General features: G+C 36.0%; 1 protein-coding gene across 1 annotated transcript in view; it reads left to right on the top strand.

Annotated features, from left to right (window-relative positions):
• Nucleotides 1–3,393, top strand: part of ST8SIA6 (ST8 alpha-N-acetyl-neuraminide alpha-2,8-sialyltransferase 6) — a 272,465-nt gene extending 269,072 nt beyond the window's left edge. Inside the window, exons 7-8 of the mRNA XM_006894298.1 lie at nucleotides 345–437; nucleotides 2,925–3,393. Coding sequence (XP_006894360.1) covers nucleotides 345–437; nucleotides 2,925–3,393 — 562 coding nt within the window. The remainder of the gene's footprint in view (nucleotides 1–344; nucleotides 438–2,924) is intronic.
• Nucleotides 3,394–15,448: the final 12,055 nt, after the last annotated feature.

Raw genomic sequence — 15,448 nt, 5'->3', positions numbered from 1 at the left:
GGGATAGAGTAAGTCCAATGGTGATTAATTTTATAAAATATGGTGCATGAGAATGATTGTATGAAACACAATGTGAATGAATAATAGTATTAAATACAGTGTATACAAACTTTGTAAACAAACCAATTTTTAAAAAGACATAAAAAAGAATAAAGCTGGTAAAAAAAATCTGCATTTTCTGTAAAAAAAAGAAATTTAAATCAGGTAGATTCTGAAGATTTCTTAATAGCAGTGATGCTCTCCAGTAAGGGCATAATCCATGTGTGTGTGTGTGTGTGTGTGTGTGTGTGTATGTGAGTTCCGTTTTTAGAAGTTGTGTTTTGAAAGTATTTTCCAAATTTCAGGTGTAACCTTCCTCCAACAACAGGAGATACCAGTAAAGATGTTGGGAGTAAAACAAATCTCGTGACTGTGAATCCAAGTATTATAGCAATAAAGTAAGTATCTGCAAGTTGCATAGCTACCCAAGAACATTTTCTTTATTAAATTAGTTAAACATGAAGAATGGGAGGGTGGAGGAACAGCGCAAGAGGGGAAGACCCTCTTTGAGATGGATTGATTCGGTGACTGGGGTAATCGGGATGGGCGTGTCAGAGGCAGTGCGGTTGGCGCAGGATAGAGCAGGGTTTAGGGCTGTTGTGCATAGGGTTGCTATGAGTTGCAAACGACTGGACGGCACATAACAACAACAACAACAACATGAAGAATAGATACAGTTAGTGGAAACAAAGCAAAACAAACAAAATATTTCCTAAGGAACTCCACTGGCACAGTAGTTAAGTGCTTGGCGGCTAACCAAAAGACTGGCTGTTTGAACTCACCCAACCACTTCTTAGGATTCAGCCTGCCAGCCTATTCTGGTTACAGCCCAGGTTACAACTGAGACAACCTCATCAGACACTTCTGCTCTCACCTCACATGGGTTTTTCACTCAGCAGCCATTGTAACATGGATCTTAGCCTGACCACTAACTTATAGCTGAGACTGCCAGTGCAACTGGATGAATTTGGGGGGGGGGGAATAGATTAAGGATATGTTTGGAATTCTTTACATTCTATCAAGATTATGGATCACAACAGGTATGAATCAGTGGTACTTCTATTGCCTAACTTAAATGTTGCTAAAATAGTGAGAATTTGTGTCTTCATTTTCTAAAGTAATAATAGAGTGGTTGTTGTTTTCCTTCTGGAGTTCTAACATTACTCTTTAGTTAGCATTTGCTTGAAAAAAGTTCATTACATTAAGAGACATCAGAGAATAATCCTAGAAAGAACTGACAAAATACAGTTTTCTCTTTATGTAGTTGATTAATAAAAGTTAATGTGTTTTATTTCCTAATGTAACTGTTACTATATATATGTGTGTATATGTATATATGTGTGTATATGTGTGTATATGTATATATGTGTGTGTGTATGTATCTATGTGTGTGTGTATATATAATAGATAATAGTTCAGTGTAACTGCTAAAAAAGTTGTTTCTTTTTACAAGCCCCATATATTACTTTACCCCATTGATGTTACCTAAAAATGACACATCATTGTTAGTAGAATGTTGTTGTTGTTGTTGATTGCCTTTGAGTCGAGCATGACTCATAGCGACCCTATGAACAAAAGACCTGAAGAAGCCTTTCTATAATTCGACATTTACAAAAGTTCATAGAGTTTCCGGAGGCATGTTGTTTATGAGGTAGACGCCACTCCCTTCAAATAATTCTAATATTTCTTGAGATAAAATGAATGTATTTATACCTGCCTCCCCAAAGATTACTTTTTATATACACATATGCTCATGCAGACTAGGGCATTTACTAATATATAAATTAAATCCTATATCTCAGGATGGCAAAACACATGAAGGAAATGGAACTCTAGTGTCCTGGTGGTAAGGAATGGTGCTGCCAGTCTAAAAGCAGGCAATTCAAATCCACCAGCTTCTGATGAGAAAAGACACACAATTTCCTCTTTTGTGATTTTTATCCTCTGAAAACCTGCTGGAGGGTCAGCTGTGAGCCAATTCCAATGTGATGGCACATTAACAACCTACATTTATAGGTAGATTAGGTTGTCTAAAGAAATTATTTTACAAGAACATGGATTAAAGGTGCAAAAATCACAATTCCATTAGTTTTAAAAATGTACAGTATATCTTTCAGGGAGCTCTGGTGGCCTAGTGTAAGAATTTGTGCTGCAATCCCAAAGGCACACAGCTCGAATCTACTGGCTCTTCTGCAGGAGAAGGATGGACAGTCTCCTCCTATGTGATTGGCTGCATTTGAAAATTCACTGCAGGGTCAGCTATGCTTGGGTTCTGACTCGATGGCATGCAACATCAACAATCTGTCTTTTAAGAATGTAGTGCTTGGAAAACTCATTATTAATTTGAAGACTTTTCCAGCATTTCAAAAAGCAATTTTATGAAAGATTACTGATTGAAGATAAAATAGTGGCTATTTTGAAGTAAAATAAGGATATCTCACCTATTGTTGTTGAGCAGATTCCAACTCACAGGGCCCATCATCAGATTTCCAAGACTAAGTCCTAATGGGAGGACGCCGTCCTTGGTTTGGCAGAACCATGGTGGTTAATTTAAACTGCTGGAAATGCTTGGCCTTTTCCTTAGCAACTCAACATGCTATGGACTACACTGTCAGAACTCCAATGAGGATATATCCTGGTACCAAGGCAGATATTAAAAGCCTCTCTCCAATTAGAGCGGTGAATGTGTAGGTGAATGTGTATCTCATGATATTTAGATTATTCTTACTTTAATGAGTTTTCTATGAATCCACAGTCTCTGTCTTAAATGGCCAGTAATGTAAGCAGTTCCATTTTTTAGCCTTTGGTAAATCCAACTTCATGCTACTAAAACTGCTGTTTTTTTATTATTTTTGTTATTGTAGTCATTCTTTTTAAATTGGCAGGTATGGGAACTTAAAGGAAAAGAAAGCAGTATTTCTGGAGGATGTTGCAACCTATGGTGATGCATTCCTTCTTCTGCCAGCATTTTCCTTCAGGGCCAACACTGGTGCCTCTTTTAAAGTGTACTACACACTGGAAAAGTCTAATGCAAGACAGAAGGTTATATTTTTCCATCCCAAGTATCTGAAAGACCTTGCCCTTTTCTGGAGAACTAAAGGTGTGACAGCATTCCGGTTGTCCTCGGGTTTGATGATTGCAAGCGTGGCGGTAGAACTGTGTGAGAACGTGAAGCTGTATGGATTTTGGCCCTTCTCAAAAACTGTGGAAGACACACCTGTCAGCCATCACTACTATGACAACAAGCAGCCTAAAAGAGGATTCCATGAGATGCCCAAAGAATACAGCCAGATACTTCAACTTCACGTGAAAGGCATTCTCAAATTACAATTCAGCAAATGTGAAATAGCATAAACACACTGTCTTAACATTGGGGTTAGTTTGAATTTAAAGTGGTGAGTGATAAGTAGTGTTTTTCAGAACCAGAGGGGATGGTTCTAGAATCTAGCAGGAACAGCCCCAAACCTTGTTTTGATGAGCTAAGTTTGCAGCCTGAGCAAGCCATCTAATCGTTCTGATCTTCACTTTCCTTCCCTATGAAATGAGGACCACAATATCCAACTCACACAAGTGAAATACAATTGTCTGGGAAAACTCTTAGCACAGTATTTGGCGTGACGTAGACTCAGTGCTTATTTCCTTACTAATAGTTGTAACAGCCATTTCTGCTTTCACCAGAAGATGCTGCCTTAGGGATCCTTTCTGAAGAGAGGCTGGGCTGCCATGATTCATTCATTTCCTTCTCTGGCAGACTGCTGTCACCCTTAATAACCTTCCCATTTTTCTTTCTGCCTTAAAAGAGTGTGTACAAGACGATTATGTACATAATGACGACAACAAAAAAGCTTTGATTATTCAGGAATGAAATTCTTCATGTGCAACATGCTTGCTTTTGATTATTCTCATTTATGAGGTTAGATGCACTAATGTGTTATTTGGTTTAGGTTAGGCTCTTTGCCACTGTATTATACATGTTTTTTATCACTCTTTATAATTTTATACTAACCTACTGTCTCATTATGAAACTTCTTCCTCTTCCACTAACAAGAACCCACTTCAAGGGCATGTATAGTTAGAATACCCAGTCTTTCTTACATGCAACCTTGTCAATGGATTACTTCTTCTAATTATATTTTAAAAGTATACGTTGACTATTATTTCATGTCAGGCCTCAAACCAGGCCCTGTGAGTGGGACGTAATGATAACTGATTCCCAAGTCTAACAGGGGAAAAAAGGATGGTGTAGAGTCATGTATGATGTAAAATGATAGTATTATGATAACAAAAATTATAAATAACAAGTCAGGAGCAGCAGAGGGAGGGGAAACGAAATCTATTTCATGGGAGAAGAGACACCAAAGAGAAGAGGTGGTTTCTGAATTAAATTATGAAAATTAATAAGGTTTTGTCAGTGAAGATGAGGACATGATAATAGACTAGGATTCTTCCTCTCGATTCTGTTCCGTCATATAAGGATATTTGAAGGTAAAATGTGACCTTAATGCAAGGACTCGAGTGAGTGTGGATGAAGACTTGGCGCCACACTAAATAATAAGAATAATTCTCCTGAGAAAATTTACACTTACATAGAGAATAAGACCAGTGATTTAGATATTGACATCAAATAAAAGTTAAATAGATCATAGATATTGGATATTAGCATTTTCATAGTTCCCTTATGCTGATATATATATATATTTAATGTAGGTCGTCTCTGCATCTACTGAATACATTTCTTTCACTTAAATGAATAATCATGCGCATACTCTCCTGCTCATCGTTGTCCTATCATTGGATGAGTAGAAATAAGAGTAGAGCAGATTGAGTTGGCACATGGAGATCATTACAGATATCAGTTTTTAATTCTTACCTCAACCAAATTACTACAGTTTACTAAATGTCCACTGGTCAGCACACGCTGCTGCAAATTATTTGTTTTGAAACAGCACAACTTCAATTGCAGAGGACATTTGTGATCCTATTATTTTTAGCTCATATATTTCGGTTAGTTCTTTTACAGCAAATGAAATGTATTAATTCAATAAATTAATCAAAATGTATATATAAATATTTTCCAAATGGAAAATCTTCTTTTACTGTGTAAATTATATTTATTATATTTGTGTGTGTTTGTGAATGTATAGTGGGTTTTTGTTGCACCCAATGAGTTAAATTTGTTTTACTCTGTCAGCAATGTCTCAATCATGCTATTAGCAATGGATTATTAAACTAGATCAGCATTCCTTAGTGATTTGTAGTTAATAAAATGCTTTTCTCAAGATGTTTAATGGCAAATAGAAACTTTAACGTCTCTTTTTTATGATATTGGGAAAAAAGTTGAAGAAAATCAATAGGCTATATTTAAATAAATTATTTAATATGAAATATGGGGACTTTATGTTATTGTAATTAAAAGTAAATATAGTAAGAACATTTATGACTTGCTTAAATTTTTCCACATAATGTCTGTATTTATTTTATAGAATATTGTTTTGGAAACTTTTGAAAATTTCTCTACAATGTTAGCACAGAATTGGGCAGGTTTTTTGCTGATACTGATTTTCAAAAATATTACAAATGGTAAGAGACCAAAGAGTACTGTCCTAATGATCCCCAATTTTCAGTAAAAGTTTACTAGAAAAGAAATTAAAAATTGTGGGAGAGAATTGTAAACTTCTCCATTAAGATATCTAAAGTTTGATTCTTGCTTAAAATTTGTATTTTATTTTATGTTTTCATTTACATGAAATTTGAATATCAAATTGGTTTGTCATGCAATCATTCATAGATGTTTAGTTTTATGACCTTAATTGCAGTTAATTAATGTAATTTATTATTTATAGCATTTAATCAACCTCATATTGTATACTGGCTTTCCTTTCACCAGCATATCTATTTATTTTTACTCTACCCTCTCTTTTCTTCTCTGGTGTCTTTCAAGATTAAATCTATTACTTTATGTATTTTTATTTAGCTTATATCATAACTAATGCTCTCTGGTGGCTTAGTGGTGAGAAGTTGCAATGCCATCTCAAAGCAACTTTGTTGAAATTCTCTTGCTGCTCTTCAGGAGAAAGATAGGCATTTCTCTTCCTGTGTGATTTGTTGCCTAGAAAAAAACCAACCCTAGAGGATCACCTCAGAGTCAATTCTGACTCTACAGTACAAAACAACAACGTACCACAATTGTTTTTTCTAACTGACTAATTTCAAATCACAATTTTTCTAGTTTCATCCATGTTGTATAGAATTTTTTTATCCTTTTATAATGGTGCATAATATTCCATCATGTGACATCCTGTTTGTTTAGCTTTTTGTCAATAAATGATTACTTGGCTTGCTTCCAATTCTTTGTTATTGTAAATACTGCTGTACTAAACTTGGTATATGTATGTCAGTTTTTTCCCACAACTCTTTTTTTAATAAAATTTTTTATTTTAATTGTGATTTTATTGAAATTTTACAGAAAAGTTGGATTTTCGTTCGTTCATTGTTGCATATTTTCCCCCTCCCTCCCTCCCTTTCATGTCTCAAGGATATAATACCTCCTAGTGGGATTACTAGATCAAAGGGTTTTTTTCTCTTCCCAACTTTTAAGGGTAAGCCAAACTGCTTTAGACAGTGGCTAAATCATTTTACATTCCTACCAGCAAGGTATGAGCATTTGAATCTCTCCACATCCTTGTCAGCACTTGTTTATTATCTTATTGTGCATTGCTGTTATTTCCAGGTTGAAATGACATCCAGTGTTTTGATTTGCATCTCTTTAATAGCTCTGATGACCCTTGGAGAGGAACATCATCATGCTTGGAAATGTGGAAGGATAATGAAAAAGAGGAAGACACTAAACCAGGTGGATTGACACAATGATTTCAGCAATGGGCTCGAGCGTGTCAGAAGTTGTGAGAATGGCACAGGATAGGACAGAGTTCAGATCTGTTCTTCATAGGGTTACTCTGAATTGTACTCAGTGGCACCTACAATAACCATAGCTCTGAAGGCCTAGTGGCATGGAGTTGCCCTGCCAACCCCAAACAGGAAGTTCAAATCCCCCAGCTGCACCATAGGAGAAAGATGGGAAATCTCCTCTCATGTGGTTTATAACCTCTGAAAATTGGTTGCAGAGTCAACCAGTAATTGGTTTTGACTTGATAACATACAACAACAATAATTTTGAGCATCTCTTCGTGTATTTATGGTCATCTAAATACCTTTGATATTTGTCTATTTAGGTCCTCTGCCAATTTTGTCACTGAGTTACTAGGTTTTATTGTTGACATGTTGAAGTTTTTGGGTTTTTTTATATTTTAATTTATTTATTTTTCATTTCAATGAACATCTACAGAGATTTTGCAATTCCATTCATTCATTGTTGTACCCTTCTCCCCCCCACCCCACCTCACCCCCCCCCTTACTCCTCTCCTTGAAAAGCAAAAGAAAAACTCCCTCATTGGTACACAATCCCCCCGCACTAGAAATAAGTCCTTTTTCTGATGTGCCATTGCCAAATATTTTTACCAATCTGTAGGTTCTTTCTACTCTTTTTTTAAAAAAATTATGCTAGTTTATTTATAAAATTCTAATACATTGTTTTTCACTTTAAGAAAAGTATTTTCATGAACATAATAATATAATTGTTCTGAGATTCTGGTCATTTAATTTATGCTCTGTTAGTGACACATTGTCAGTTATATATGATAATCCTTTTAGGCATTTGGTTAGCGCTCCTAAATTTGCAGTATTTTTTCTTTTGGTGATCTTTATTGTTTTAGGTTTTATGCCTAGGTCTTTGATCCATCTTGAATGAATGTCTATATATGGTTTGCTACATGAGTCTTGTTTTAGTTTCCTTCAAATAGGTATCCAGTTTTAACAGCATCATTCGTTAAAGAGGCTGTGTTTTCCCCATTTGATATATTAATCTCTTTGTTAAAGATTAATTTTCTATAGGTGACTGAGTTTATTTCTGGGTTCACAATTCTGTTGTCAATCATTTTATTTATTCCTGTACCAATACAAAGCTGTTTTTACAACTGTGGCTGTGTAATAGTTTCTGATTTCAGGAATTTTAAAGTCTCCTACTTTGTTTTGCTTTTTCAATATCACTTTGCTTATCTTGTATCTCTTTCCATATGAAATGTTTTTCATCTTTTTGACAAATTATATGGAATATGGATCAGGATTACTTGGTATCTGTAGATGGCTTTTAGTAATAATTGATTTTTTTCTCCCTGTTAAGTCTTCCAGTCCATGAGTATAGTGGGATTTTTTCCATTTATGTAGATCTCTTTGAGTTTCTTGTAGTAGTATTTCCTAGCAATGTATGTATTTTGTATTTCTGGTTAAGTGTATTTCTGAGATATTTCATTTTTTTAATGGCTATCACAAATAGCACCATTTTCTTCTTTATTTATTTGTAAGAGTTCTCTTTGTTACTGTAAAAAAATGCAACTGATTTTTGTCTATTGGTCTTATATCCTGACACTTTGCTGGTGAGTCAGTTAGATCCAGGAATACTCTTACTGAGTCTTTGAAATGATATATATATATGATCATATCACCTACAGAAAGAGATCATATCACCTACAGAGAGAGATAGTTTTACTTCTTCTTTGCCAATTTGAATGCCTTTTGTTTCCTTTTCATGCCTTGTTATTCTGGCTAGGACTATATTGAATAGGAGTGGTGATAAAAGTCGTACTTCTTTGGTTGCTGTCCATCAAGGGAACACATTCAATCTCACTTGTTTGAGAGTAATGTTGGCTGTTGAGTTTGTATATATGCTTTTGTTTATGTAGTGGAACTTCCTCTTCTATTCCTAGTTTGTTGAGTGTTTTTGTCACCAAAGGGTGTTAAGTTTTGCCAGATGCCCTTTCTGTATCATTTGAGATGATTATGCTTCTTTTCCTTTGTTTTATTGATATGGTAGATTACATTGCTTTTCTATTGTTGAATTATTTTTGTATGCTGTTGCTATTATAGTTGTTAGGTGCCACCAAGTCAGCGATGACTCATAGCAACTCTAGGAACAACAGCTCTAAACCTTATTCTTTCTGCCCCATCCCCATGCTAATATGCTTGAGCCCATTTTCATAGTTACTGTGTCAATCCACTTCACTGAGGGTCTTCCTCACATGCTATTGCCTGGTTTGATACCACATTTATACTTGAGAATGCTTCTCTTTTTCTTTATTCTGAAATCATTTTAATAGAATTGATGTCAGCTTTTCTCTAAATGTTTGGTAGTACTCATTAATGAAGCCATCTGCACTAATACTTTTTAGTTTGGAAGTGTTTTTATGTCTTGTTCAAGTTTTCCTTCTGGAATAAGTCTGTTTAAATATTCTACCTATGCCTGTGTTAGTTTAAGTAGGCAGTGAGTTTCTAAAAATGTTTCCATTCCTTCTAGATTTTAAAATTTGTTGGCATTATTCTGTCACTAACTTTATTAATAATAATGATAATAATAACCCCCCCAAAACATAACATTTTTTTGCCATTCCTGCAACATCTCACTCAGTTACAAGCTCCGACCCTCTGACTTCTACCAGGCCTTGCTTAAACTCATGGGGCTAAGAGCTAGCAAGTGAAAGCAACAGAAGAAAGCATTTCACATCCTGCCCCCACTTCAGAAGATCCTCACCATTGGACTGATAGGCCATATATCGAGAGATGGAGAAAAGATTGAACTGTCAATGACTTTATCTTACTTGGATGCCCAATCAATACATGTGGCACCAGCAGTCAGAAGACATATTGCACTGGGAAAGTCTGCAGTCAGGAACCTCTCCAAATTATTGAGGAACAATGATATCAGTATGAGGACTAAGTTTCTCCTGATTCAGGCCATGATTTTTTCAGTCACTTGCTATACATCTGAAAGCTGGACAATGACTAAGGATGACAGAAGAAAAATTGATGTCTTTGAACTGTGGTGTTGGAGAATAGAGCACAGAATATCTCATAGACTACAAAAAAAACCAAACAGATATGTCTTAGAGAAGGTGTGGCCAGAGTGTTCCTTGGAGGCAAAGATGATAAAGCTTCATCTCACATACTCTGGGCATGTTGCTAGGATAGGTTATTCCTTGGAGAGGGACATCATGCTTGGAAAAGTGGAAGGATGTCAATACAGAGGAAGACTCAGCCAGGTGGATTGGCACAATTACTGCAGCAATGGGCTTGAGAGTGTCAGAGATTGTGAAGATGTCACAGGATAGGACAGGCTTCAGATATGTTGTTTATAGGGTTCCTGTGAGCAACAGTACGAGTTGCTTCTGTTGTGACATCACCTATTTCATTCTTTGTTCATGTTCTTTTTGCTTTCTCCTTTCTTCCCTTGTTAGATTTTCCAGAGGCTTTGTGTTCCAGAGGATTGTGTTATTCTTTTAAAAAAAATAAAAAATTGAAACAAAAAACACACAACTTCTCATCTTGTTCATTTTTTCTACAATTTTTAAAAAATTTCCTTTATTTTGGCTAGTCCACCTGGCTAGGGATTGTGTCTGCTAGTGTAGGAGATAGGTGCAGGCAACATAGTCATTAGTGGTCATTAGTGAAATTGTTAATGATAGTGCACTCTGCGGAGGTTACAGTGCTCCAAATGTTATGGTGGTGCATAATGACAGCAAGGGTACCTGCTGAGTGCAATGTCCTCAATCTCAGGTGGTACCTGCCCTAATCCAAGTGATGGTTTCGGGCCAGGCACAGTCCTCAAGGCCTTGAAAGGAGACTCCTAATGTATAGCTGTAAGTTCGTCACTGCTCTGAATACCACCACAGTCCTGGATTCCCACTTCAAGTAGTTATTCCAAATGGGTGTGCTGTGCTGTTTACAGAGTTTATCTCTGTCTTTTTATTTGATAATTTTATTCCATTTCTTCCTTCAGTCGTTGTTTCAAGTACATCTTTCTCTCATCATTTTTTTTTTAAACTCAAGGTTCTAAAATTATCTTCCATATCTGCTGTCTTTGTTTTCTGATGTTTTCCTCAAAGAAGGTATAGACTCCTATCTGTCTAATTCACCTTCTTAGGTCATCTATATTCAATGTCACACATTTTCTTTCTACTCTTATTGTAAATTTCATAACACATTGATTTTTTGTATTTTAAACAACGAATTATTTGTTTTTAAATAAGTCTTTTTTTAATTTATGCATATTCATCATTTGCTTTAATTTTCTTTATTTTAGTCCAGGTTTCTATTTGATATTATTGCCAATATATCTAAAGGATGTAAACATTTATTAAGCTTTTGTATGTTTAAGAAAATGTTTTCCTTAACTTTTATATTTTTGCTTGGTGTATAATTCGTTTGACATTGTAGTTTTTGTTTTGTCTTCTGTTTGAAATACGTCACTCCACTGTCTGCTGACTTGTATTTTTAACAATGTAAGGTGTGCTGTCACTTTTATCTTTGTTCCTCTGCATAAATTTCATCTTTTGTGTGTTTTTATGGGATTTTTTTTCTATATCAAATTTTCTGTTAATTCTATCCAGTAATTGTTCATTATACGGCATTTCATTATATTCATTTTATGTTTAAGAAATTGAGGTTAAGAAACCTACTCAAAATTATATAGTAGGCAGTGCCAGAGTGAAGTTTCTATCAGGGGATTTCCTCTACAAATTATTTACTTTTCTTACTAAAGAAGTTTTTGTTGATATTAATTTGTTTTGAAGAACAACACCAACCAAAATTCTAGATGACACATTTTACCTTCATCATTTTTGGTAAATTATGTTGGTAAAACCTTTATCAAAATTCAAAATTTTAACTTTTCTAAATTAATGAATTATCACTCAATGTTACTCTATAGATATAATACATTTTTATGTCCAATTATATTTAATTTAAATTTTAATTTTTAGTAATATCCAAAATGTTGTATTCTTCTGAGTTCTTGTAAAAGTGTACATTTAGTGTGGAAGACATTTTTTTGGACCTGATTCTACTTTCTTTGCTTTATTTTATTATGATATCCAATAAAATATAAAAAAGAAAAATCTGCCTTGGAGCAAGTGCAGCCAGAATGTTGCTTAGAAGCAAGGATGATAAGACTTTGTTATTGGAGATGTGTTATCAGAAGGGGCCAGTCCCTGGAGAAAGACGTCCTGCTTGGTAAGGTAGAAGGTACGCAAAAAAAGGAGCACCACCAATGAAATGGTTTGACGTAGTGCCCACAGCCATAGGCTCAAGCACAGCAGTATTGGACAGATAGAGCAGGACTGAACAGTGTTTTATTCTGTTGTGCCAGGACATGGTCTTCACAATTACTTGCTATGCATCAGAAAGCTGGACAATGACTAGTGATAGAAGGAGAATTGATGCCTTTGAGCTGTGATGTTGGAGAAGAGTATAGAATATACCATCAACTGCTAAGAGAACAAACAGGTTCATCCTGGAGAGGGTGAAGCCAGGCTGTACCTTGGAGGCAAGGATTCTAAAGCTTCATCTGACTTACTTTGGACATGTTGTGTGAAAGGATCAGTCCTAGGAGAGGGACATCTTGCTTGGGAGGGTGGAGGGACAGTGCAGGAGAGTAAGACCCTGGATTGACTCAGTGACTGGGTAATGGGAGTGGGGGTGTTGGAGATGATGATGTTAGCACACTATAGAGCAGAGTTCAGAGCTGTTGTACATCAGTTGCTGTAAGTCACAAGCAACTTGACTACAGGGTCATTCATGAGTTGCAGCTGACTTGATACCTTGTTGCTGTTTTTGTTGTATACTGTAGAATTGGAACTACCCATAGCTCTGGCAGGTTTTCAGAAGCAGTTAATCCTGTGGAAGGAGTTTGCCCTTGATTCTCCCACAGGGAAACTGGTGGCCTCAGACCATGTGCCTTTGAGATTGCAGACAACTTCTTGCCACTAGGCCACCAGAGCTCCCTTATTGTTCTTAGTTAGGTTTATTCATAAGTATTTCATCTTGTGGTTGGCTATTGTAAATGGTATTGCTTTTATAGTTTCCTTTTATGTTCTTTCTTTGTTGCTGTAGAGAAATCCAGTTGATTTTTGAATGTGGATCTTATATCTTGCCATTTTACTAAATTGATCTTCTAGGCCTAAGAACGACGTATTCAAGAAACCCTAGCAATACCTAAGCACTCTAACTACTAACCAAGAAGTCAGTGGTTTGAACACATTGCTACCAGCTCCTCGCCAGGAGCAAAGATCTGGTGATCTATTACTGTAAACCTACAAGCTGCATTCTGTAGGATCACTACAAGTTGGAATTGCCTCAACAACACACAGCAACCTCTTATTATTCTACTCTTTGTCTTTTGAGGCCTTCGAACATATTTAAAATTCTTACTTGAAATATCACAAAATATGTATTTTTGGATGCTAACAGCAGTAATGTTGTCTGATATTGAAATGCAAGCAAAAAAAAATCAAGACTCTTAGAGACTTGCAAAAATTAATTGTTAACAATGTTAATAACAGACACTATAGAGTGCTCGGGAGCCAGCATCCCAAGTCTGGTATCATTTATTAAACACTGTGTATTTATTTGTACATAGTATTAAGAATCCTTGAAAGATTGCAATATAGCAGATCAGTCTAATTTTCACAGATGAAAAATATACTGTGGAAGTTCAGAGTGGCGTTAGCTGTAAATATAAAGCATACACCATAAATTGGGTACCATTGTTTGGAATTCTTGACCCATAGTTGTAAAAGGCCTCGGGAAAGTCCCTTAAGTGTTGTTTTAATTCTTTGGTTCTCCTTCATTTTATCATCTTAGCCTGGATATCTCCTGTATGCTGACTTCATCTTCAAATAGATTATTAGAAAAATACTTGGCTCATACCTAGAGAGGAAGAGTTGGTAACTTCTGGATATAATCTCAGAAGGAGGAAGCATTTTCCCCAAAACTCTCCTCTGTGGTTGCAAATTGGTCATATGTCCATAACTACCAATCATTAGCAAGGGGAATCTGAAGCTGACCTTTACAATCAGTCTACCTCTGGGACCTTTGGGCTTCAAAGAAGACAAGTGTGTACCTGAACAAACTGATGGTTCCGTTAGGGAGGAGGGAGGAAGGAATAGATGTAGAGTAGGTGTCTAACCATATTTTCTGCAAGTAATTTCCTTGTGTAACTCACTACTAAATGATTGAAGTAAAGCTTGAGCCAAATATTTCTGACTCCAAATTCTATGCTGTTTCTTTCCATCTAAGAAGATGGTAAGCTATGCTGCTGATCACAGGGAAGGTATGCTATCAGTGCCATTTAAATTTGTCCCAATAAAATTAGTTACTAGACACTAAATACATCCATTCCAGAAGCAATTCTTATATGGATTACACCTTTTAGAATTTCCTTTTGGGCACCTAAAATCCCTACATGTTAAGTAAAGATAGGTAGAATTCTGTGTATTTGTTTTTCACCTAAGACATTGGCCTTGGTTAATTTTTATCAAATATGTGCAGTGAAAGGAGCTCTAGTGAGTTAGTCAGTAGGGAGCTGCACTGCCAGAGGTAGATGTCTCAAATCTACCAACTGCTCCATGGGATAAAGTTGAGTATTCTTCTTCCATATGATTCAGTCTCTGAAAACCTGTTGTTAGCTATGAGTTGGCTCCAACTTGATGGCATTGAGAGGGATGTGACAGGAAGTATTTGTTCATGTGTGAAGTCTTAGGAGAAGTTATTAAAACTTTTAACCTCATTGAACCCTATCTGAACCTACAGGGATGTTGTGACATCATCAAAAGAACCTACAGCTGATGTCTTTCCACATGGTCTCTCTGCCATTATTATTCTACACAAGGTCTTTTCTCATGATCATGCAACCCTTGTATATAAACAAAACCACACGTTTTCTAGTAACAGGAAATGTTGGTCCACTAGTAATAAACACCTTTGAAGAGAATGCTTCTCTTATTTTGCAGCATTAAGACAGCCACTTATTAAAAGTTAATTCTTAATAGGACAATAGTGTCCTGGCTTGCTGGGGCAGCCAAAATTTACTCCCTTCAATTCTCAGAAGTGTCCAATTTGAATGATAGCATATGTGGTCAACCCAGATGCTGTGCAATTGATATTTCATAAACATGTTGCAGCAGATTTGTACCCTATGATTTGATTGAAAGTTTAAAGCTTTCATCCAGAAATGCAGTATTTCCACCTCTTTGAAATTCAGGGGAGAAGAGGTACCTGGTCATATTGGAGAATCAGATTCGGAATAATTGCCTGGATTTTTGAATGCTTTTTGTCTCCACAGTGAATGGATTTTGATTTCTAACTGTACAGCTCCCTCAGGAAGATTGGTAATGAGAAGGCCCAATCCCAGTACCCCCTCTCCCAGCTCCAGTCTGCCACCAACTTCCTTGTGGAGCTGTGAATACATTTCAAAGGCAGGCGAAGCCTATCATTGGGACTATTGTCAGCTTGTCAAAATATT

The sequence above is a fragment of the Elephantulus edwardii genome, unplaced genomic scaffold (genome assembly GCF_000299155.1).
Source record: "Elephantulus edwardii isolate Elephantulus edwardi_28Jun2011 unplaced genomic scaffold, EleEdw1.0 scaffold00139, whole genome shotgun sequence".
Taxonomy (NCBI): Eukaryota; Metazoa; Chordata; class Mammalia; order Macroscelidea; family Macroscelididae; genus Elephantulus; species Elephantulus edwardii.
This window is presented reverse-complemented; position numbering and strand designations above follow the sequence as displayed.